The sequence below is a fragment of the Pseudopipra pipra genome, chromosome 6 (genome assembly GCF_036250125.1).
Source record: "Pseudopipra pipra isolate bDixPip1 chromosome 6, bDixPip1.hap1, whole genome shotgun sequence".
Classification (NCBI taxonomy): Eukaryota; Metazoa; Chordata; class Aves; order Passeriformes; family Pipridae; genus Pseudopipra; species Pseudopipra pipra.
The window spans coordinates 18,738,735-18,760,271 of record NC_087554.1 but is presented as its reverse complement, the minus strand read 5'-3'; the positions used below and the strand labels follow the sequence as shown (position 1 = coordinate 18,760,271).

Here is a 21,537-nt window from a genome sequence, read left to right as displayed (position 1 = left end):
CCTACCGTGGCTCTTGCTTTGAACTCCCTTTTTCTTTCCTCCTCTGCTGCCGCCTGTGCTCCCCGTCTGGTACAGGGTGCTGCTTGTGCTGAGGCTGTATCTTTGCAAAAGGAATGGGTCTGACAATAAACTTCAGGAAGGTGGCCTGTAGCAGCCATTAATTATCGTTCCTCAATGTGGCTGTTATTCCTCACCATAATCACCTGTAAAATCTAGGCAGCATAAGATACTTGGGTCTTTTTTTCCCCCTCTTTTTCTTTCAAAGCCAGCTTCGCATCTTTCGCTTGAATGTGGAAAGTAAGCTGGTGTTCTTCCTGACCTCTTTACTACTTACACATACAGACTTGCCATCAGAAGCAAGCTAACTGTCCAGCTAATAGATAGAATCAAACTTTAATCTCTAGATTTTGCTATTTTGGCTCCATAACACAAAAAATGCCTGGTATGAGGGTTGGTTTGAAAAAGAGCAAGAGAGAAAGACACCATCTGCCTCCTTACTTTTCCTCCTGCTTTCTTCCCTCCTTTCTTCTGCTGTATTCCCCAAAGGGTGAGTCCAGCTCTGTGTCCATTGCTTGCCAGGAATGTCTACTTGATTAGAAACATACAATAGTACCCATTTATAGGTAGTCTTCTGCAGAGTTTCATAAATATCTTCTCAAGTGACACTAAACAGAGGTGTCCTGGAAAAACACTGATGTGAAAGGGGGAGCGAAGCGTTCTGCTTGTTCTTTGAAGCAGAACCACCCGCTGGCTCACGAACCAGCAGTAATAAACAGAGTCAAATAGCGTGGTACATAATTGCCTTCTCCTTTTGTGTCAGCTTCATATCGTTCTCCCATGTGACATTCTTCCTGGCCATCGTGCTCTTTATCCTCCCATTGTACCAGAAGTGCAAACAGAATTTGTTTGTTATCATGGCATCTGTATGTGGCTTTTAATTTCTTCGAGATTAAAAAAAAAAAAAAAAAGCAACGAAGCCAACCCGCAAGCCCTCTTTGTCCAGCACTGTTTAAATCTGCTCTCAGCCTGTTTGCACAGCTCACTTCAGCCCTGCAATGCAGAATACAGATCTGCAGAAGGAGAAATCTAGAGCAATTCATGCAAAAAGGCTTTAAAAATGTGGTGGTGTTGCTGAAGAAAAGCTGTCTGGAGGGTGTTAACGTGGCATCAGTAAGCTGGAAGGTGGGTTGGGGTAGGGATGCGTTGTATAAATCTTTACAATCACAGTGCTGTGCTTAAATGGGTGCTCTCATTCCTCCCCTTTTTGCTTTGGGTACTTGTAACTAATGGGAATTATTTTCTTTGGCCTCTGAAATGTCTCTATAGTTGTGTGGTTTCCTTCCTATAAAGGTGAACATTTCAGATTAAAATTCTGTTTGGCAGCTTATGAGCTCCCAAAACAGAGGCTTGAAGGCAATGGGTCAGGAGTTCCCAGTGTAGGAATTGTCTGACCTTTCTTTGTGCTGTAATAGCATAAAAAAAGTTGGAGTTATTATTTGGAAAGCATTAACAAGAAGATGTCAGCGGTGGAAGGCCAGAAAGAGGACCTGGGTGGGAGAGGGCTGGGAGAAACATTCCTTCTTCTCTTTCCTCTGTTACTTGCACAGATCTTACTCCTTCCTGTCTGCTCTTATCGTGCTCTGGGTTCTTGCAGTTTTGATGTGCAGGTTTGGTGTTCAAAGGTGGTGCAGAAAAGTAACAAGAGGAGCAAAAGTTGTTAGCAAAGGAACTAAGACCAGACAAAAGCAGCTTGCAGCATTTGAGCCTCCTGTCTCAGCTGATGTGGGACTATCACTGTGTTCCCACACAGATTTACCTTCCCAGTCTTTCCTCTCTGCTGAAACCTTCCTTTGGCAGCTGGCTTTCACCAGCAAAGAGCTCACACTGCCCTGAAGGTCTGACCCAGAGGAGGAGAGATAGCAAAAGAGTATCCCTGCTCGGTGCAGGGTTTGGAGCCCATCACAAGTGGAGGGTTCCTGCGTGTGGAAGGCTTAGTTACACCCATGTTGTGTACAGTGTGTACCTACGTGTGGTGTGTATCTCTGACACAAACTCCCTTTCGCCCCCTCCGCTCAGTTCATATGAGCATGAAATATTTTGGGTTGGAAGGGTCTTCTAAAGGTTATCTAATCCAGATATGGATGCTCAATATTGCTCTTTCAACTGACAAAGGATGTAACTAGATCAAATGTGGGTTGGAATTGGAGGGTCATGTTTGACAGGGTTTTCTCTGTTTCCTGTCCCACAGCTCTTCTGTTTGCCCATGCCCTGAGGGAAAAGACTTTGAGAAGATGGAGAACCAGAGGGGAGTGCTCTTGGGATATGTCCGCTGGGAAGGAGAAGAGGAAGGGGATGAGGAGGATCAGGTGGCTTCTTGTGTTTCTCCTTCCAGCCAAACGAGTAGACTGCAAGATGTGGAGGTGGAGATGCTTGAGAAGGCAAGGGAGCTCTTCCAGCTGTGTGACAAGGATGAGAAGGGTTTTATCACTAAGGTGGACATGCAGGTGAGAGAAAAAAAATCCTTCCCCTGTTCTGGGAGGATCTGTAAAGTCATGGGTGGCAGAAGTGGGGAGAATGTGCCATGTCTTTACTTTTGGTGAGTGTGGGTGTGCCCGTAGACTCTGTCTCATTCAGATATCTGGGAGCCAAACTGTGCCACAGCCAGCTGCTAGGAACCAAAAATCCCAAGAGGGCCTTGCACCTCCAGGGACTTCCTGAGACAAGTTGGACTGCAATTCCAAATTTTTAAGGAATGCATAAAATAAAAAAAATTGTGACAGTTCTTACAAATAACAAGCATGCAGTGGATGGAAAATATGGGGGAAAAGAATCTTGGTTTAATTAAAAAAACCCCAAACAACAACCCCCCAAAAGAACACACAATGAACAATGCACCAACCTATTACCAAAAAAAGTTGTATAACTTTTTTGTCTCAGTCATGGCTAAAGCCTCATCTCAAAAACTCACTTTAGGCCTGAACTATAATTTTGCTCTAGAATAATGTGTTTTGCTCCTTTTTGTTAAAAGCAGTATTTGTTAACACAATCTCTGTAGTTCTTAGTGAGGTTTTTTTTAAAGGTTTATAAGGAAGGTTACATGTGGATTGTTTTTCTCTTGTCCCATCTCTCCTTACATCTGTAATTAACACTGACAGGTTCATGCTGCTTGAAATATTGACTCACTTTGTTTGGGGTTGTGTGAAGCTTACTTTTTTGTAGTTATATTAATACATTTTTATTAAGCTTTTATCTAAAGCTGCACATTTAACAGACAGTTATGAGGTTTTAGCCTACACCTCTCTGTTATTTGGAAGTTTCTTTGGGTCCCCTTCCTCCACAGTAGGTGCACATGTATTATGAAGGGAAATTACTCTGCTCCTTGCCCATGTTGTGGGAGTCATACTACAGCCCCAGCAGACACAATATGACAGAAGAAAACTAACTTGCTGTTATGGACTGAACATTTAATTTATAATCTGCAAGATTTCCTGCAAGACCTGGGAACTGAATCCAGATACCCACAAGTCTGACCTCTCTCTCTGGCCAGCGGGATGGAGCTGGTATCTGATGTGCCCACAGAGAGCTCTCTTGGGAGCAGCAGTGGTTGTGGGAGGCTGGCAGTGCCCTGGGGGCAGCCACCTCCAGGCAGGGGTGTAGGGAGGCAGACAGCAAACTAGAGGCAGTGGTTCTAAAGTGGGGGAGGAGGAGGGTTGAGCTCCCTCCAAACAAAATAACCTGAAATTCCCTCTCTGTGGTTCTGGTTGAATCATCCAGCGGTGGAAAGTGTCGCCATATCAATGGCTCCAGACAGGTGTTTGTGTCATCACTCAGCTGTACTGGCAGACTATCACATCCTGGACAAGATGCAGTGCTGAAAGGGCATATTGCTGTGAGCCAAAGCTGAGGATGGCAGGGACAGTCACAGGGAAGACTTGAGTCATGCCTACAGTTTGTTCATTCTTATGTCTTTGCAGCGGCTCCAGAGTGAACTGCCCCTAACCCTTCAGCAGCTGGAGACTGTTTTTGACAGCTTGGAACAGAACAATAAGGGATACCTGACACCTGTGGAGTTCAGCATGGGACTAGGTAAGGACTGCACAGAGGCAGAGGAAGGCAAAAGCCCACCTGTGACATGATGTTTTATGTTGGTAAGAAAGAAAGTGCGGTGGTTCTGCTGAAGCTGCACCAGCTATGCAGAACAATGCCCCATGCTCGGGTGAGTATCACTGGAGAAGGTGGGTGTGCTATACAGCTATCCCCCTTCCCGAGGCTTTGTGTTGCCTTCTTCCACAACTGTTACCTGCCTACCTGGTAGAGCCAGCTTCTGAACACCTGCTGGAGATGGTACATATTGCAGCCTGTATCTGGCTATCTGATCCACAGTTATTCATCTGGATAAGGACCCTCACTGAATAAAGGAACAGAAATATGCCCCTTGACAACTGTCTCCAGCTGGTAGCAGTGCTGTTCAAGAGCATCAGTAGGAGTCCTGTTAGTAGGCTAGAACACTGCCAAATGAGCTTTTATATTTTCCTTACTTTTGTCTTTTCCAAACACTAGGAGAATGCTGCTCCTATACCAGAGTCCTCACCCAACAGCACAGGTGCTTATTTGCCTTAGCTGGTTTTAAGCCCTCAGAAAATCTGTACCTGTTAGCACCTTCCTTGGACATGTAGAGGTGTTAAGTGTACCAGGTCAAAGCAAGTGAACATAGATGGTCTAGGGTTTTCAGAAGTGATTCTGCTGTCCTGATTGCTCAGATTGTGGCTGCTCCTGGCTTTCTCACAACTTGGGAGGGAGGGCTTTTGATGCTTGAATTTGAATGGTCAGAAACAGCCACTGTGAATGGAGAAGTTGCAAACATCTCCCCTGAATAAACCCAGAAAGCTGTATCTTGGGACAGTCTGTTCCAGGACTGTTTTAAACCACTGAGTGACTGCTGACTGTACCTGTTTCTGCCTGTGCCCCTATCGGCTGTTTCTGCTGCCTTTGCTAGAAACAAGAGTAATCTTGTTTGTAATCACAAAAAAAGTGTTTGTAATCACAAGACTGTGGGCTTTCTTGTATAGCACTATGTAGAAGGTGAACAGGCAACATTTGGGCACCTTGGCATCCACAGTGCCCTCTGTGTTATGACTTGGTTATTCCCAAATCTTGTTGTTTGAGGCATTTGTTCCAGCCACGGCCACAGATTGGCATCATGAGGGCACCTGCCTCAGTGCCATCACTAGTAGAGGTAGGCAAGTTTTCCCTTTGTGTGAGGTACGACCCTGTCTTGGCAGCCTGACTCCATGGCAATTACTCCAGTCTAGGCAAAACACTTAATTTCTGCATTTCTTTTCTTTACAATCATTTTTTGTGTCTGGAATAATTGAAATCCTTTTCAGACTTCGCCCCTAAATCAAGAGTTTGGCCTGGCATATTGCTGTATTCCTTATGGAGTGTACAGAGGGGAATCAAAGAAAGCTGTTCAAGCTGCAATCAAGTCTGCTTCTTGAGAGGGCTCCTTGCTCCTTCTAGGATGACAAAACAATCTTCAGATCATTCTCTACCTCAGTTTTCCCATCTGTAAAAGAAAGATAACGACATAATGACTCTGTCTTTAAAGCAGTCATCAAAAGTGCCTAATCTAACCCCTTCTGCTTAATTAACTGTCTCAGCATCAGGCTTTAAACTGAGTAGGGCCTGTATCTCCACACTGCAAGTTTTTTTACATCACATTTTAAGAGTGTGAGAGAAGCAGCTCGATTCTGGATGCATGGAGCTAAGAAGTGGTAGAGTTAAGTCCCTTGAGGTACAATACTGATGGATATTTTTCCCCTTAGAGCAGCTTCGTGTTCTCATCTGTGCTCTGAACATCCTTGACTCCTGGTCTTGTAGTTGGGATGTCATTTCTGCCTTTTGAGCCAAGCAGATATATTTTGGAAAGGAAGAGTAACTGCTGATGGAGATATGACCTCTGTATACAGGATGGGGCCCTGTGTTTTGGATAGGACTGCTTGATTTGTTTCTTGAGAAGAAGTTGTTCCCAGCACCAGTGTTTGTCACATGCCTTGCATAGCATGAGGTTCTCGTGGCATTAGTGTCACAGCATGAAACAGAATCCAGAGAGCTGGAAGCCCTCCATACGTGGGATGGGGCAGGAGGAGGTGCTCAGAGGGATAAGTTCATTCTGTTCAGACAGTCTACACAATCCTAGCAAAAGGCTCTCCTTGTCCTGTAGCACTTGAATCAGAATAGATTTAGCACATGAGAAGGGAGGGATAATGAGCTCCTCCTCATTTTTAAGCTGAGGAACTGAGGCATGGTACTACTCAGGGCCGGGTGTGCAGTCCAGAGGGAACACGTGGGATCATTGGCAACTGGAACTCACAGCGCCGCTCCGTGGGAGTGAAGTGACCTCGTGCCGCGTGCTTTCCGTGCTGAGAATCCAAGGCCGCGGGTGATAGATCATCTTCGCACAGATGTGAGCAGAGCCCTGGCAGCCTGTCGTTGGGCTGGGAGCCAGCTTCAGTCCCAGCACTGCAGACTGGACGCTGACATCACTCAGGACGTCAGAACGGAGGCTCTTTACTGACCAGGAGCTGTATTCTGCCCCAGCAGAGTGTGGGCAGCTGCTCCTGGAGCTCTGTCAGGCTGCCATGTAAGTAGCGGCTTATTAAATGACACCCAATTTGACTTTTTTCACTCTTCTTCTCTCCTTCTCCTTCCACCAGGGAAGTTAATAGGGATTGAATTGTGTCAAGGGGCTGGGAGAATGGATCACTCCAGGCACGAGGAGACCTTTGAGTCAGGCTGGTCAGATGACTTGGACCCAGCAGATGACGATGAAGAGAAACGATTCTGTTCCATGATGGAGCAGCTTGGAGCAGCCCAGTTGTTTGAAGAGTAAGTAGGGGAGTCGCGTGGCATTACTGTTGCCCTGTTTTGATCCTGCAGTACCAAAACTTCAAAGTACCAGAAGAGACCAAAGAGGTGAACCGAGCTGCTTGCTCTCTGAAGCAGTGCTTGGATTTTCATATGCTTGGTAGCAAATGCAGTGAGGTCTGGCTTTTCTCATCAGTTACCAATTGCTTTTAGCTCAGTGCTTTTCACAAAGCGTTTCCCAAACTCCAGTTCATACCACAGCTGTAAAAGATAACACTTGGTGGCATGGAAGTTCAGCAAGCGAAAAGAAGCATGCGAGGGTTAGACAAGATAAGGAGGATGAGTGTGCTGTCTGTTCCAGAATGACGTGTGACTGTTTATGTATTTTCAGACAATCAGTTCTGAGAGTCTCCATGTTTAATCTATGCTCAAGTTGTTGCTTGGGACTGGGCTGATCTTGAAGAGTGTGAAAGGCTAAGCTGGGCGAGGGATGCTTACCTGAGCCTTGAAACTTGATATTAATGCTGTGGTCATGTGGCCCCAGTAGAGTGTCCTGGCCCCAGTGTCATCCAGCCTGTGTTTAGGCTTTCCAAAGAGAAGTACTGTGCATAACTGGTTCTTACTGATGCACAGCTGCAGGGGCTGAGGTGCCAATTGCATCTGTGGCAGTTATTTTTTTCAGGCATTGTAGTCCAACAGTGTTGCCAGTTTGCAGGGAGCAGCCCAGGTTAGGGAAGGAGGTGGACAGGCTTGGAGACCGAAGCTGAGAGTGAAGGAATTTGCTGCTTTCAGAGTTGCATCTGTCACAAAACACTTTTTTTGTCTCATTTGTATTGTGATGTAAAGCACCTGCACGTTTTTAATACTAAACAACTTTTCCGTTCTGGAAAGCTGTTATGCCTCAAGTAATTGGATGACACTGTGAAAGGAAAACTGTTCTGGAAAAACAGTCTCTACTGTTTATAACTCTGCTTTGAGAAGCATCAGGTCTTAAAGTGGAATTATCCTGTGTTTTATTTTGACTACTTACTTGCAATTTTATGCAATGAGTTCAGTAGCTACTTCATGTCATGCCTTTGTAGGAAGCCAGCTGTTGTAAAGAAGTAATATAAAACAGAAGCTAATGGGGGTCAGAGCAGAAATCTGAATTATTTTCACTGTTTTCTCAGGAAAGAAATGGTTTTATTTACTAACAGGACTCAGTATGTTTTTTTTATCTAAAACACGAAGTTTTGATGAAGTGCTACAGCTTTTTCAGCTTGGGAAAGAAAAAGGAGGCTGACATGCAATGGTGGCAGAGGAAATCAAGAGCTTTTTGATTGTTTATTTTGTTTGCTTTTTTCACAAAGGATATTAAGGGAGGCAAATACATATACCAAAAAAAAAATCTATTTGGATAATATCTATAGGTGTAATTATTCTGTATATTTCAAAGCAGTTCCCCCGAAGTACTTCATAGATTTTAAAAAAACAAAATATTTCTTCCCTAAAAAGAAGCATGAAATGATGTCTGCAGGCTTATAAGACTCTTGGGGAAAGAGTAAGTTTATAAGTGCTGCGTTGAAGGTGCAAGAAATTAAATGTCAAAACAGTGTAATCGTTACTGCAGGTTTAGAAAAAGGAGACTTCTTCTAGGGCTTTTCTCCATTATTATTCTGATTAAGCACCTAAGCAAATTTGCATCTTTTTTGTGCCTCAGTTTCCAAACCCATTTAAAAAAATAAGGACAGTAGCAGGACCAGTACAGTCCTGGTGTAAGAAAAACACCTGCGATGTGTGCTAAAATCCCTGAGCTATAACAGTTTGTTGCTTGACCGTAACTCACAGGAAATTTGCTGAATATTCATCTCTTCAAGTCTTGGTTTAGACACGAAATGTCTTATTGCTGAATACTTGGGAAAAATAACTCCAGGATGAACTTTCTAGATGACTCCCTTTATTTTAATGTCGCAGCAGATCCCACTCCACATGCGTGCTCTGTCACTTCCCTCTTTGCTCTGATGGTGTAATGGAGGTCATCATAGGAGAACAGCAGTTTGTCCTGAGTGCATGTTGGAGTTGGGATAACAGTTCGTAAGATGACACAGAAACTCATTTGCTTTCCTTCTCTCTTGTATGGTTGATCCAGTCCACATGAGATTCGGGAGCTCTGGGCTCGGCTACGAAAGGAGCGTCCGGAGCTCTTATCCAATTTTGAAGAATTTCTGTTGCGAGTTTCATCATACATAAAGGAGGTGAATCATGAGAAGGAGTCCATGGAACAGGCACTGAAGCGGTAAGGAGAACATCATGGCCATTTGCTGTCAAGAACCAGCTGATGCTTGGGTCCTGCCTCAAATGCAAGGAGAGACTGGGTTACAGGATGTAGAGATTTTTCCTGCTATAATAAAATGACCCTTTATCTTGATCTGATCCCCATGAGTTTGTTTGGCATCAGTGCCCACCCGTAACACATGGTCTGGTTAAAATCCCACTCAAGGCCACACAGATGTTAGTAGGAATCCATTTCCACCCTCCTCTTTCCTTTCTGTGTTCTTTTTCTCTCCTGACCTGTGTGCACCTGCCTTTTGTAGGAAGGAGTCAGACCATGACCGAGAAGTCAGGTGCCTTTATGAAGAAATGGAACAACAGATCAAAGCAGAAAGGGAGAGGCTGGTCTGCCAGGTACCTCATCTATCTCTTGGCTAAAGGCAAACCTCCTTTGGTCTAAAGCAGAGGTGGTGGCTCATCTGGCCACCAAACAGCTCTTACTGTGCTGGGTGTTGTATGCACAGCTTTGTATCTTTACCTTTGCAGGAAGCACTGAGACATGACAGGAGTAACCTGCTCCAAAAGGAACTGCACAACAAAGAACAGGAGCTGGAGAAAATCCTCTACCGTCAGAAGAAGGTAACACGACCCAAACCCTTCTTAAACAAGCACATCCCCTTCTGCTGTCTTTCTGCTAAGGCTTTTTCTGACCAAAAATGGTGTTAATCTACTCAGGGTTAGTACTAGCTAATTTGGCACTAGCTGGTGTAGTTCTCTCCTGTTTCTAAAGGTGTTGAAATGGTTTGTCAAATAATTGGTTTGTCTTCAACTATAATGCCTTTCTGTGAATGTATTGTTCATGCATTTTCTTATCTGCTTTGTATTCTCTTGGCACAATCTACCTATCAGTTGTACAATACTGGCAAGAAAGACAGGGTAAAAATTTGAAATTTGTGAGTTTGGAGTATTTTGTGGTGTGTAAGGAAGATGGGTATGGACATAAAAGAGCCAGATTTCTCTAGTTTTTGTTTTCTGACTGCTCCAAAACGACCTGTAGTGAGCAGTTCTGTGACACTTTAAAGAGGTACATATTGTGGATTTGCATTTGGGCACTTGATATACTGATTAATCAGTCACATAAAAGATCTAAGCACAGACTTTCCTTTAGCCTGCCATCCGGGGCATGGACATTTGTATGTGATGGGCCATTCTGAATGCCTTCTTCCTTGGTGTCTGAAGAATTGCTCCGTGGCCCCCACAGAAACAAGTCATGGCAGGCACCTGTAAGATGCTGGTGACTGGGGGTATCCAAGTTGGGTACATATCTGTGATCTGGATGAAACAGCACTTCTCTGAAAACATCAGCTCACTGTACAGCAGCTGGAAAAGCCAGCAAAACTGAGGTGCCATCAGGGAGGATATCAAGAATAAGATAATGTGCATGTATTTTTCTTGCTGCCCACATCTTTGAGTGCCTCATTTGGCGAGTGCACTTCTGGTCTTCTCTAATTCCACTGTGTCCTTGGGTATGAAGATACAGAGAACTAACATTACTATGGAAATGGAGCATCTGCCTTAGGAAGGGAAACTGGGAAAGCTTAGACTTGATTTTGGAGAGAAGGGGACTGAGGGAAGATACAAGTGAGCTTTATGAACTCGGGAAAGTGACAGATAAGGTCCACATAAAACTGCTATTCCCCAAGTCCTGCAACAGAAGAGAGGAGGGACACTCAGTGAGACCAGTATGAATTTGATTTAGAAGACCATACTTCCTTACACAGAGATTAGTGCTGGACTTTTGGCCATAGGGGGCAGGGAGTATTGGCAGTTCAAAAATTAATTGGACAAACAATTGTACGATAGGCTTGTAAATGTTTGGTAAAAGGAGGAATAGTCAGAGATGTGGCCTCTAACATCCCTAGTCCAGGGACCATGGATGCTGGGGGCGTATGAGGGGAATGGACCATAGTTAGGAGCCCGGGCATGCTCTTCCTAGGTAGCATCTCATCTTGCTATGGGTCAAGGCAGAATACTTGGGCTGCATAGACATTGTTACTCAAATTGTCATTTCTGATGCCCTTAACTCTGAGCTGTGTGGATAATCGGGTCCCTCTTGTGGTGTAAGACCAGTAGTGTGATTGTGCTATTCTACAGTATCACCTCCAGGTACAGGCAACATAAACAGGAGAGTTTTAGGTGATGGAGATTTCTTAGGGAGGGGCAGTTGTGCTTTACTTAAAGCCTGTCCCTTGGCTTATTGAAAGTTCGAAAGGCTGTAAGCAGGGGTTTCTTAGTCTAAACTCCACTGCTCAGCATATATGGTCATGCTGAAATTTTCCCCAATGTCCAAAGACTAGAGGTCTCCAGGCAGAGCTGGGTGTGACTTGCCCTTGTAGCCTCAGTGGGAAGAGATGTAGGGTTTGTGTTTCAGGGAACCTAGGAAAGGTCAGCTCTGTTCATTCCTGCTCATGACTGTTGTTCACATGTGCTGGCACAGAGCAGGGTAGCAAGGAAAAAAGCACTTTACCTTGTGCCACACTGTGCTGCTTTATTTTTCCTTTGAGAGGGGGAGAAAGTAGGCTGAGAGAAAAGGCAAGCTGAAGGTGTAAATGTGGAGGCTGACTCTGCCACCTGCTACCCTGATCAGACCTGATTCCTGGCGCTTCTCTCTGTTTGTAAGCATGGACTGTATGCTTTTATTTTGGGCTGTAAGCTCTCAGATGGTGCCGCAGTTTCTGTGTAGCACCAGCTTCAGCAGAGGGCCCTGGTTATCTGGTCTGGCTGGCCAGATACTGAAGTGTCCGTATGATCCTTCTTGCAGTGCCCTACTTGTCATCTGAGATGGGCAGGTTTGACTGCTGCATCTATCTGTGACTCCTTCCCAGACTATGCCAGCCATGTGTGAGGAATTGAGTCACTGAGTATGCTTGAGTATGTGACAGCAGGCTTTCAGCTTCCCAAATCAGGCTTGTTAGTTGTGCTGTGGGCTTGTGCTGTCTCGAGTGCAGCTGTGTCCCAGTGGCATTTAAACAGTATATCTGTCTCCAGCAGTAGTAAAGGCCACCTGATCACTTGACTTTCCAGGTGTAGTGTGAGATACCCCCTGCACCTCGATATATCGCCCTTTCGGCTCCCATGGGCTCAGGAAGCCCCTAAAGCAGAAGATGCATTTCAACAACTGTGCTTAATAGGTCCCAACAGACACATTCCTGCTTCCGCCCAAATTTTTCCAGTCCTCCTTTGACCCTCATTTGTGCTCTGATTTCTACAGTGCCTGACAGCAGCAGGCTCCTCACGCTGTCTGAAGCACTTCCTCAGCTGTGCCTAATTGTATTGCTTGCTCCCCTGTGCTGGCATAATGAGAAAGAATTCCTTCCAGTTCACCTTCTCGATGCCACTAGTGGTCCTGCAGACCTAAGTTGTGTTTACCCTTCTGCCTTGTTTACATCTGCTTTTTCAGGTTGTTTTTACAGGCATCACTGTAGCACAAGACCCTTCTTCTCTGTGTTTAATCCCTCCTCCTCCTCTCACATTGCAGCTGGAACATCAGCTGCAGTCACTGAACTCAGAGCAGCTGGAGACCCGGGTGCAGAATGAAAGGCTCCGGCACCTGAATGAAAACCTGCTGGAAGAGCTGGAGAAAAGCAAATGGGAGCTGGAGGCGGTGAAGGGGCAATTACAGAAGCTTCAGAAAGAGGCTCAGCTTGAGCAAGAGCAGAAGGACAGGTGGGAAAGGACAGGAAAGGGGGTGTCAGGGCAAGGACACAGGCAGAGAAGGAAGGGTGGGCAAGCAGTTAAAGAATATGATCTCTAATTAGGAGCCTTGGTCTTATTAGAGGATTGCCTGTCTCTTCTTGAGGAAAAGAAGAGACATCCCAATGGTCTTATGGGCCTAAATGGGGAGTGATACTGCTATCTCATGCCTACCAGTAGCGGGAAATGAATATATTCATTGATATTTGGCTAGAAAATCAGTGCAAAAGTACAGCCTCAGCCTAAAGAAGTCGTCTTCTCCATGTATTTTCTAGTTCACCATCACCTCTATAGTGCTCTCTTTAAAGATACTCTTCTAATCACTTCTGTTCCCATTTCTGGGTTAAATCTAATAATACATAGATAAAACATTGGGATGTTTCAAATCCAGATGGCAGTGATCATCCTCCCCATCTCTGGCAGCTGAGGAAATGGAGAAGATGGGTTGCCTCCCCTCAGGCTAGAGGAGAGCAGGAGAGCTGTGGTTCAACCCAGCCATCCCAGCTCCCACAGCAGTGCTGCTTCCTCTGAATCCTCCTAGCATAAGGCAGGCCTTTATCTTTGAGAATACCATGAGTGCCCCTGAGAAAGGGATCTTTGTATTTTCTCTCCCGTTAATTTATTTCCCCTTTTAAAATCCCTTTCACCCAGGGATGTGTTTAGAGTCTCCAAGAACATGCAGAAAGAGAAACAAAGCCTCCTTCGCCAGCTGGAGCTCCTCAGGTAAGAGCAAGGCTGGAGGGAAATGCTGAGCTCTTACATATGTAAGGGGCTGAGGTTTCAGCACTGTGCTCATTTCTCCCATGGAAAGCTACGGGATTGTATTTAAGCAGTGCTCAGACTCTGCTTGTTTTTCTAGGTCCAGACAGAGTTGTGCAATCTGGCCAGCTCTGGCAGATTACAGACTCTGTTATTTCACGAGGTAATCCTTCCTCTGCAGGAATTTAGTCTTTCCCGCTGGTTAAAAGAAACATGTGGAGCCCATTACCTGAGCTGGGATACACGGAAATCCCAACATGTTTGGCCTTAAATAGCATCTTTGCCTCAAGCTGCCTTTCTGTTCTCACTTTCAAATGTTCTCTTTACCCTATTTTGGACAAGTGCCTCATTATGTCTTTCCTGTGTCTTCCTTTGGAGCAGAGAGATGAACAAGAAACTTCGAGATGAGCGAGACGCTTTTGAAGCCAAGAAGCTGGTTAGTCTAAGAAAGAAAATCCCAATTCCCAACCACCCTCCTTTCATCTGCTGCTGTTGCTGTCATCACTCGGGGGCCCGTCACTTCCACGGGGGACAATGACCTGAGCTCACAGGGCCTGGTGTGCTGCCTAATACAGACTTCACAGCACCTCTGTGTCCGTGCTGGAGACAAGCACTGCTGGTTGCTGTTGCCAAGTGCCCGAGTTTAACCCCAGGCATGTTGGCTTGTGACTGTCACACAGCCCTGTGCAGGGCTGCAGTGGGTGCTGCCTGCTGCACACGTGGGGTCTGTGTGTTGTGACAGGCAAGGAGGGGAGTAAAGCTGGATGCATCCCTGGAGCTGGGTGGTGAGGAAGAAGATGGATTCCCAGATGTGCTGCTGGCTGACTGGGTGTGGAGGGGCACACAGGAAGGTTTTGGAGTTTTTCTGACCCCTTGAGTTTGTAGCAGATGTTTTCAGATGTTCCTCTGGGGCAGCTCCCCATTCCTGTGAACTCTGCAGGGTGGAGGTGCAGCAGTGAGCCTTGTGTCAGAAGGCTAGGATAAAGTAGGGCCTCTGACATCTGGAACAGTCAATCTCTGGCCTTTTCCCGATAAGCACAAATATGGGGTCTATTTTTAATTCTTACTGTTTTTTCATGAAACCGTCTTTGCATTCCCTAATGTCCCTGGCAAGGCTGCTATGTCCTCTTAAACCCATCCCTGCCACCATGTGTCTTTGCCTGCTCTGCCACCATGCCCCACTTGAAGATCTGGATGTAGATGCCTTGCAGTGAGGACAGGCAGTGGTAGGCTGCGAGAGCCTTTCTGTCTGATTTGTAAGGGAATGTGGAAGGAAGCATAGGGATTGTGCTCAGATAGGGAGTGGAATGCCCTGCTGGGAGAGAGGTTCGAATTCTTCTCCAGGTGGAGAGCTGTATAAAATAATGTCAGTAACTCTTTTGGATGGAGATGAGATGTGTGTGCATATGCCTTTGTGTGTGTGCGTGTGTGTGTTTCTGAAAGCTGAAAGATCTTTTTTTATCTCCATTTTTAAAGCTGCTGGCTTTGTGTATGTGCACCAGAGCTTCCTGCTCCCTCTTGGAGAAGCAATAAAAACACTGTCACTCTGTAGCAGAGTCCAGGGCAAGCAGGCAAAGAAAATGGTTTCATCTTCTCTTTCCATGTGTTGTGCCTCATCAGCTTCTGGGTTCCTGTGGGTGGGATGGGTGGCCTGGGGAGACCACGGCTCAGGTATGTACCTCTGTGTGTACAAAGCTTGTCTGCTTCTCCTCTGTTCTCTTCTCCCATTCCCCTGCTAGGTCCTGCTGGGGGCTGCTCTGAAACATGGCAGTTGCAGACAGAGCCAAGAGAGAGCCTAGCAGAGAGAGTCATAGCACAGAGGAGCCGCTCTCTCCCTTCTCCTGCCACTGGCAGTAGGGAATGAGGCAGCAGGGTGAACTCCTCCTACCACCATTGCTTATCTGTCAAGTCTATGTCATGCTGGGCAGTTGAAGCCTGTACTGGAGTAAGGTTTTCTTCCTCTGGCCACTCTCGTTTCAGTCTGCAGGAAAGCAGGGCTCCAAGGGATTGCAGAGGTGCTGCTGTCATCACACACCTGCAGAAGATCTGCTGTCCAGCCTGTCACACTGTAAGGGAGAGAGAAAATATCAATACTGCCCTACAGGAGCAAAAAGGAGAGTTCTGATGGGGATCCCTACTGTGCAACACGCTCTCTGCCAGAGACTATCATTGCTTTTACAGGCTGAAAAGAAACCCAAGGCCTTGATACCCTCTGTTAGTGCTGGGAAGAGTTGTGTTATTTCCATGAAGTGAAGGTGTGATGAACAGAGTTTCTTTCATAGCAAAAATTTTGAAGTGGTTGGAAGGAGGGATCAGGCTGTTCATGGGTAATAGCAACCCAGTCACTGCTCCTTTGCTCTTCTCAGTGCCCAGCTTAATACCTTGCTCTTCATAAGAGTTTCTGGCCTTGCCAGGGTGGGCAGGGCCTGGCCCCACGTCACTGTGGGGCGCTCTCTTGTCCCAGTGTCTGGGTCACAAACAGTGATGTCTGGCTGTTTCTGCCTATGTGCAAACCACCGATGGATATTTTTTAAGACCCAGGGATTGCAGGTTTAGTTTCACACCCATGACCCATCTGGCTGTGGAGTTATGCTTGCACACTGCGTGTTGACAGAGCAAATTTCATGTCTGCTCATCATGACGAGTGTTTTGGTACTTAAACTACATTGGACATGTGTTTGTATTTCACTGATAAACCAGAATCTTTCCCATCCAAAATGCTTGTACATGTGCTGTTGTGAAATCCTTGCCATCGTGTGTTATACAGCTGTGATGTTGTCTTGTCCCTTTACCATCCTGGTGAAAAGTCAAATGTTGCACAAACCTGGCAGGCCAATAAAGCATGGCAGAACCAATGGCAGAACATGCCCCATTGTTTCTCCTTTCTTACCCAAGTATGTGCTTTGCAAGCTGTTTCCTCTCCAGGTAGGGTTGTGTCATAGCACATTGTGTGAGAGTCCTTTTGCCCCATAGGTGACTTGAAGGTTGCGGCTGCTCCACTGGCCTGCAACACAGTGCTGTCCTTTCTGTGTAGCTAGAGGGTGCCCTTGAGGGAACTTGCTCAAACACTGAAAACTTCCTCCTCCATCCCTGCTGGAGAACCACTGGTTGTCTGAAACACAGTCTGGCTGTGATGACTGAAGTGATGCTATGCTTTTGGGGGTCCTTTGCCTTGGAAGATTTGTGCTCCACAGTTGTTAGCCTCTCAGTGCTGGATTGTTTCTGTGGCTGGAGCTTTTCTTGAACATGTTTTACATGTAAAAAATGTTTTGTTCCCCTCCCTTCCCCCTAAAGTTCCTAGTTGGGTGAGGCCCTCCGTGGAGTCCAGAGTGTCTGCTTTTGTTCAACTGTGTTGCAGTAAAGGTGTTCTGGGAGTTCTGGCCAACAGAACAGCTTCTTAATTTTTTTGCCTCTTAAAATAAGCCTTCAGTAAGGGTTACTGAAGAAATAATCTTCATAGTCCTCCCCCAGGGCTGTGGACAGTACAAAGGAAGGCCTGTCCAGAGCTGCCTGCAGGTGTTTGGTCAGTTCAAAACTGCTGTGAGAGGCAGATCTGGCAGGCTGCAAACCCTTCTTTCCACACCTTTACTCCCAGAAATAATTTGTGAGGGCACATTAGAGATCTCCAGACTTGCAGACTGGATACATCTCCCTTTCTTCCAGTGCCGATGCAATGGGCACCTTGCTGTGCTGTTTCAGTGTTTTATGTGTGTGGCCAGAGCAGTGAGCTGGTCTGTTTGGGGTGGGGTGAGGACTAGGCTTTAGCATGGCATTTGGAAGATTTGCAGGTCAATCCCTCTCTGCCACAGGCTTTGCTGTGTGATTGCAAGCAAGCTCCTCATCTTTGACTCCACTGGGAATGCAAAGCTGCTGTATGGGGGGAAGAGGGTTGTGAGAGAAGTGGTCCTGCTTTCTCCTTCTCTGGGGAGCTAGTGAATACTGGCTGTAGGAAGTGTACAGTCTGAGGTAAGTTGGAGGAAAGCATGGAGAGGGATATTCATGTAAGGCAAAGCATGTGCATTGCCCTTTGCAGCGTGGTCTCCTTCCTTTCCTGTGGTTCACGTGCAGCTTTGGGTGAGCACTGGTGGAGGGAGGGGTATTAGTGTCTTCTCAGGAGGGGGCAATTGGCCTGTCCCACAAAACATCACCATAATAAAGAGGGAGGTGGGGGAAGAGAGATTCAACTGAGACCAAGTGGAGAACAACCGCAGAAATAAAAACTCTGGCTAGAGAAAGAATTCAGTTTGGAACATTACTACTTTTGATGAATTATGTTGTGAAGGAGAAAGCAGCAACAGTGATGGCTTCTTGCACGAATTAAATTATCTGAACTAAAGAAAGCACACCCAGTGCTCACCTCTGTTTGAACCTTCCAGTGGGGCACTACCATTGCATGGTGTGGGGCTGCAAGGGCTCCAGCCTTGCCTCCCCAAAGTGCTCTGCAGAGGTGGTGAGTGGTTGAACGGGGGCTGAGCAGGTTCCTGGCTCGTAATCACATTCTTCATTCCTTCTCTTTTCAACTTCCAGGTGCCTCAGAACAAAAAGCCCCTGTTGAAGAAAGGCTCAGTGCTAGGCAGTTACCTGCTGGACGACAAGCCAGTCAAACGGTTAGATGGGTGTCTGTGTTGTGTTCATGGTGTCAGTCTATGCCCACTGGAGTAGCCTGTCAGTCAAACTGTGCCCTGTGTCTAGTTCTCCCACCTTGGTGCTGGCTGGTTTTGGGAGCACGGAGGGATGCAGCTTTTCTATGGCTCGAGCTGCCTCTTGGCATCAGGTAGTGTTGGCTCAGCATGAAGCTGAGATACCATTAGCTAACTTCCATGGGGAGGTAGCTGCCCTGCTGCTTTTAACTGCAGCAATGGGGGAGCAAACCTAAGTGCCATCAGAAGGTTTGGGACTGTTCATGGGAAGGGAATCACAAAGGCTGCCTTTAACCGAGTCAGGCAGCTCTGTTGAAATGACTGGATCAACTTCCAAGTGTGCCAGTTCCTCCTCAGGCAGAAATCCTGTCCACTGGTGTCTCATGCCAGAGCCCATATCCCTGGGGCATGGGAGAGGGCAGGACTTTCACTAGTCTTGGATTCTTTCTGGCAGGTGAAGGCCCCAAGGTCAGGGCCCAGTTCCAGGTGTGTTCATCTTGCCCATCTCCCTGTACACCTATGCAGAAGCTCAGCTGGCACACCAGTCCTCCCTTCGGGCAGGGCAGGCAACATGTCTGTGTGGCCAAGGCCTTTTCTTCCCCCCCCCCATACAAGCAGACTATGCAGTTCCTTCAATACCCACGTATGCTTGCCTGAACCATGCTGGCGTTTAGCATCAGCCCTTGTGAACTAGTTGTGTGACCAGCACACTGGTATTGGCCAAAAGCCTGGTTCCTCTGGGAGGCAGGGGAGGCCAGCCCAGCCCTGACTTGGCTTGGAGCTGGATCTCACCTGCAACTGCTGGCCCCAAACAAGTTTTAAAGGCAGCACACTTCCCTGTCTCTTACCAGGTCTCTGCAGGGGGTTCCATTGCTCCCCGGTTCCTCCTAGTGCCAACCAGAGACATGGGTTTAGGCTCAGAGTTTCTTCCAGCTTCAACCCACACTTAATGTCTGCAATTCTGGTAGTGGCATTGAGCTCCAGGCTCCTTAGCTCATGGACTGGTGGAAAACCAAGTGGATTGTGGAGCAGGGCTGACTCTTGAGCCCAGGAAGGGAGATTGCTTGGACAGGTTTGAGGCAGAGCTCTTTCGTGGCTGCGTGACTGGCACACATGCTATCCATCAGATCAGACTACCAAGTTCCCCCGTCTTCCTCCCCAAGTATTTCTTGCAGAGATCCTTCTAGCTGCTGCTGGCATAAACCCACTGAAAAGGCTTAACAGGTGGAGAAGTCTGGCAGTAAGGGTGATGTGAGAAGGGGAGAAGTAGTTGCTGGCCCTGTATCTATCCCAGTGCTGTGTCACATCACATTGCTTGAGAAACATGAATAAAACCAGTGAGATCTGGAGTCACTATTCAGAAAGTTTTGTGTTTGTCCCTTACCCTCCTCTCCTTACCCACCCCCCCACCCACCCCCCCCCCGCAAAGAGGCTCTTGAATCTCAACCCCTCATTTCGTGACTTGTGCCAGCCTTGGGAGATGGGGGCTGTTCCTCAGAGCCTGAGTCTGGGAGTATGTGTTGATTTTCAGGGGGAGAGGTTCCAGCTGGCCTGGCTCTAGACTGGCATTCAGGGCAGATGTAGGGAGGACAACCAGGAATGTGAGCTCCCTTTCATGGAAGTGTAGGCATGGCAGCAGGGGAATTTTTCAACCCGGATAAGGCGTACTTGTAGGAGTGAGAAAGGAGAGTTGTCTTGATTCCTGCACTAGTAGCAAGAGAAAAATGTTGCAAAGTGAGGTGGAATGTACTGCCTCTGAAGAGACTGACTGTAGAAAGCTGTAATTTGCTTCCAAATGCAATCTGCTGGCCAGCGAAGGCAATGGAGATGTCTGTGGTGGATAAAGCCCTTCGGTTGAGTTTTAAGGGAGTTCTCACTCCCTTTGGCTTTTTGTTTCTCCACTTACCATGTCAGTTCTGCCCCCTGCAGAGCAAAGTGCATCACCCCGCTCTTGTGTGGGCGCAGTCTGTGCAACACCTATTCCCAAGTACCACAGCTTGGACAGGGTTCCCGGGCATTTGTTGCCATTCAGAGCCAGTGTGGCTGGTTGGAAGCTTTAAAAAGAAACATCTTTCAGGTCCCGGCTCCCATACCTTGGCCAGATATAGATACAGGCCAGAGCAGAGCCAACACCAGACAAAGTGACTCTCACCTGTGTGAGAATGTGCACTGCAATTTGCACATCTGTGGCAGGTTTCTGCTGCCTGAACTCAGTAAGACTCTGGGACAGCAGTGTTCGGGAGTGCTGGGCAGGTTCCCTGGAGCAGGACTGTGTGCCTGCAGCAGAGGGCACACTGCATGCAGCCTCCCTGGGATATCAGACAGCCCTTGCGCCGCTGCCTGCAGGCAAAACCCTCTTCACTAACCTCAAAACCTTTGTTACTTCTTTGTATTGTGTTTCGTAAGAAAAATAGTGAGGTATTTTTTGCCACCTTTTTTTTTTTTTAAGGTTCTCTTTTTGCCACCTTTGTATGTTTTGCCTCATTTTTCAGTACTGGGGGAAATGGGAGGCAAAGAATTATTAAAAAAAATCCAGAAGCCGGCAAATTTTATTAAAACCAATGAAAAATTTGTTGGCACATATGAGTGCAGCACAGCTCAGGTGAGCTGTCTCTTTTTCCTTAGGGGTGCCTCTGATGACTTAGTCACGGGGAGTGTGGGGAGTGTATGTATGAAGTAGAGTTCCTGCAAGCACTGCATATGCACTAATTGGATTGTGCTGGTTGTTTTGGGAATTTGCAACCTCCTCCTCTTCCCTATCTCCTCACTCCCTACCCTCCCACCCTGCCTGTGATGCTTGTGAGCTTTAATACAGACAACTGGCCTCTGCGGACCTTCCCTTCACCTTCCCAGCGGATGTGGCAGTGGAAGAACCCAACAGAAAGAACTGTAAATACTTCCCAGGCAACAGGACATGGATGAAGACAGGAGAAGGAGAAAGCACAAACTTTGGAGACAACCCTAGAGACAAGGAGAGATGGCCCTTGGCAGCAGATACTGAGTGGTTTAAGATGACTTTGAAGGGTGACACTGACTGCAGAAAAAAAGCAGATGGCTTAGATGCTGCTCCGCTGCCTCCTAGAGCACAGCCTGTTGGCACTGAAACCAGGGTGAGTGTAGTCACTTGGGGTTCTTCCTCAAACACCTGCTACCAGGGACTTGAGGGTTTCTGACTCTCTTCCCATCTAACTCCAGCTCCATAGGTTTATAGTGCAGGGGCCCAATGCCTGCACAAATGAAAGCACAGCCTGCAGCTAGGCTTTTCAAA

General features: G+C 46.9%; 1 protein-coding gene across 10 annotated transcripts in view; it reads left to right on the top strand.

Annotated features, from left to right (window-relative positions):
* The window catches only part of CRACR2B (calcium release activated channel regulator 2B), a 46,412-nt gene that overhangs the window by 15,862 nt on the left and 9,013 nt on the right, over positions 1 to 21,537 (top strand). For 7 of the 10 annotated variants that reach the window (XM_064657648.1, XM_064657640.1, XM_064657641.1 and 4 more), the window contains 11 exons: positions 2,249 to 2,504; positions 3,975 to 4,086; positions 6,717 to 6,888; positions 8,996 to 9,142; positions 9,441 to 9,531; positions 9,664 to 9,756; positions 12,656 to 12,843; positions 13,522 to 13,593; positions 14,011 to 14,065; positions 18,157 to 18,236; positions 21,085 to 21,379. In XM_064657648.1, coding sequence (XP_064513718.1) covers positions 2,292 to 2,504; positions 3,975 to 4,086; positions 6,717 to 6,888; positions 8,996 to 9,142; positions 9,441 to 9,531; positions 9,664 to 9,756; positions 12,656 to 12,843; positions 13,522 to 13,593; positions 14,011 to 14,065; positions 18,157 to 18,236; positions 21,085 to 21,379 — 1,518 coding nt within the window. In that variant the 5' untranslated portion in view covers positions 2,249 to 2,291. Of the gene's footprint in view, positions 1 to 1,072; positions 1,183 to 2,248; positions 2,505 to 3,974; positions 4,087 to 6,548; positions 6,644 to 6,716; positions 6,889 to 8,995; positions 9,143 to 9,440; positions 9,532 to 9,663; positions 9,757 to 12,655; positions 12,844 to 13,521; positions 13,594 to 14,010; positions 14,066 to 18,156; positions 18,237 to 21,084; positions 21,380 to 21,537 lie in introns of those variants that run through there. The other 3 variants (XM_064657644.1, XM_064657647.1, XM_064657646.1) reach the window with 3 other exon arrangements.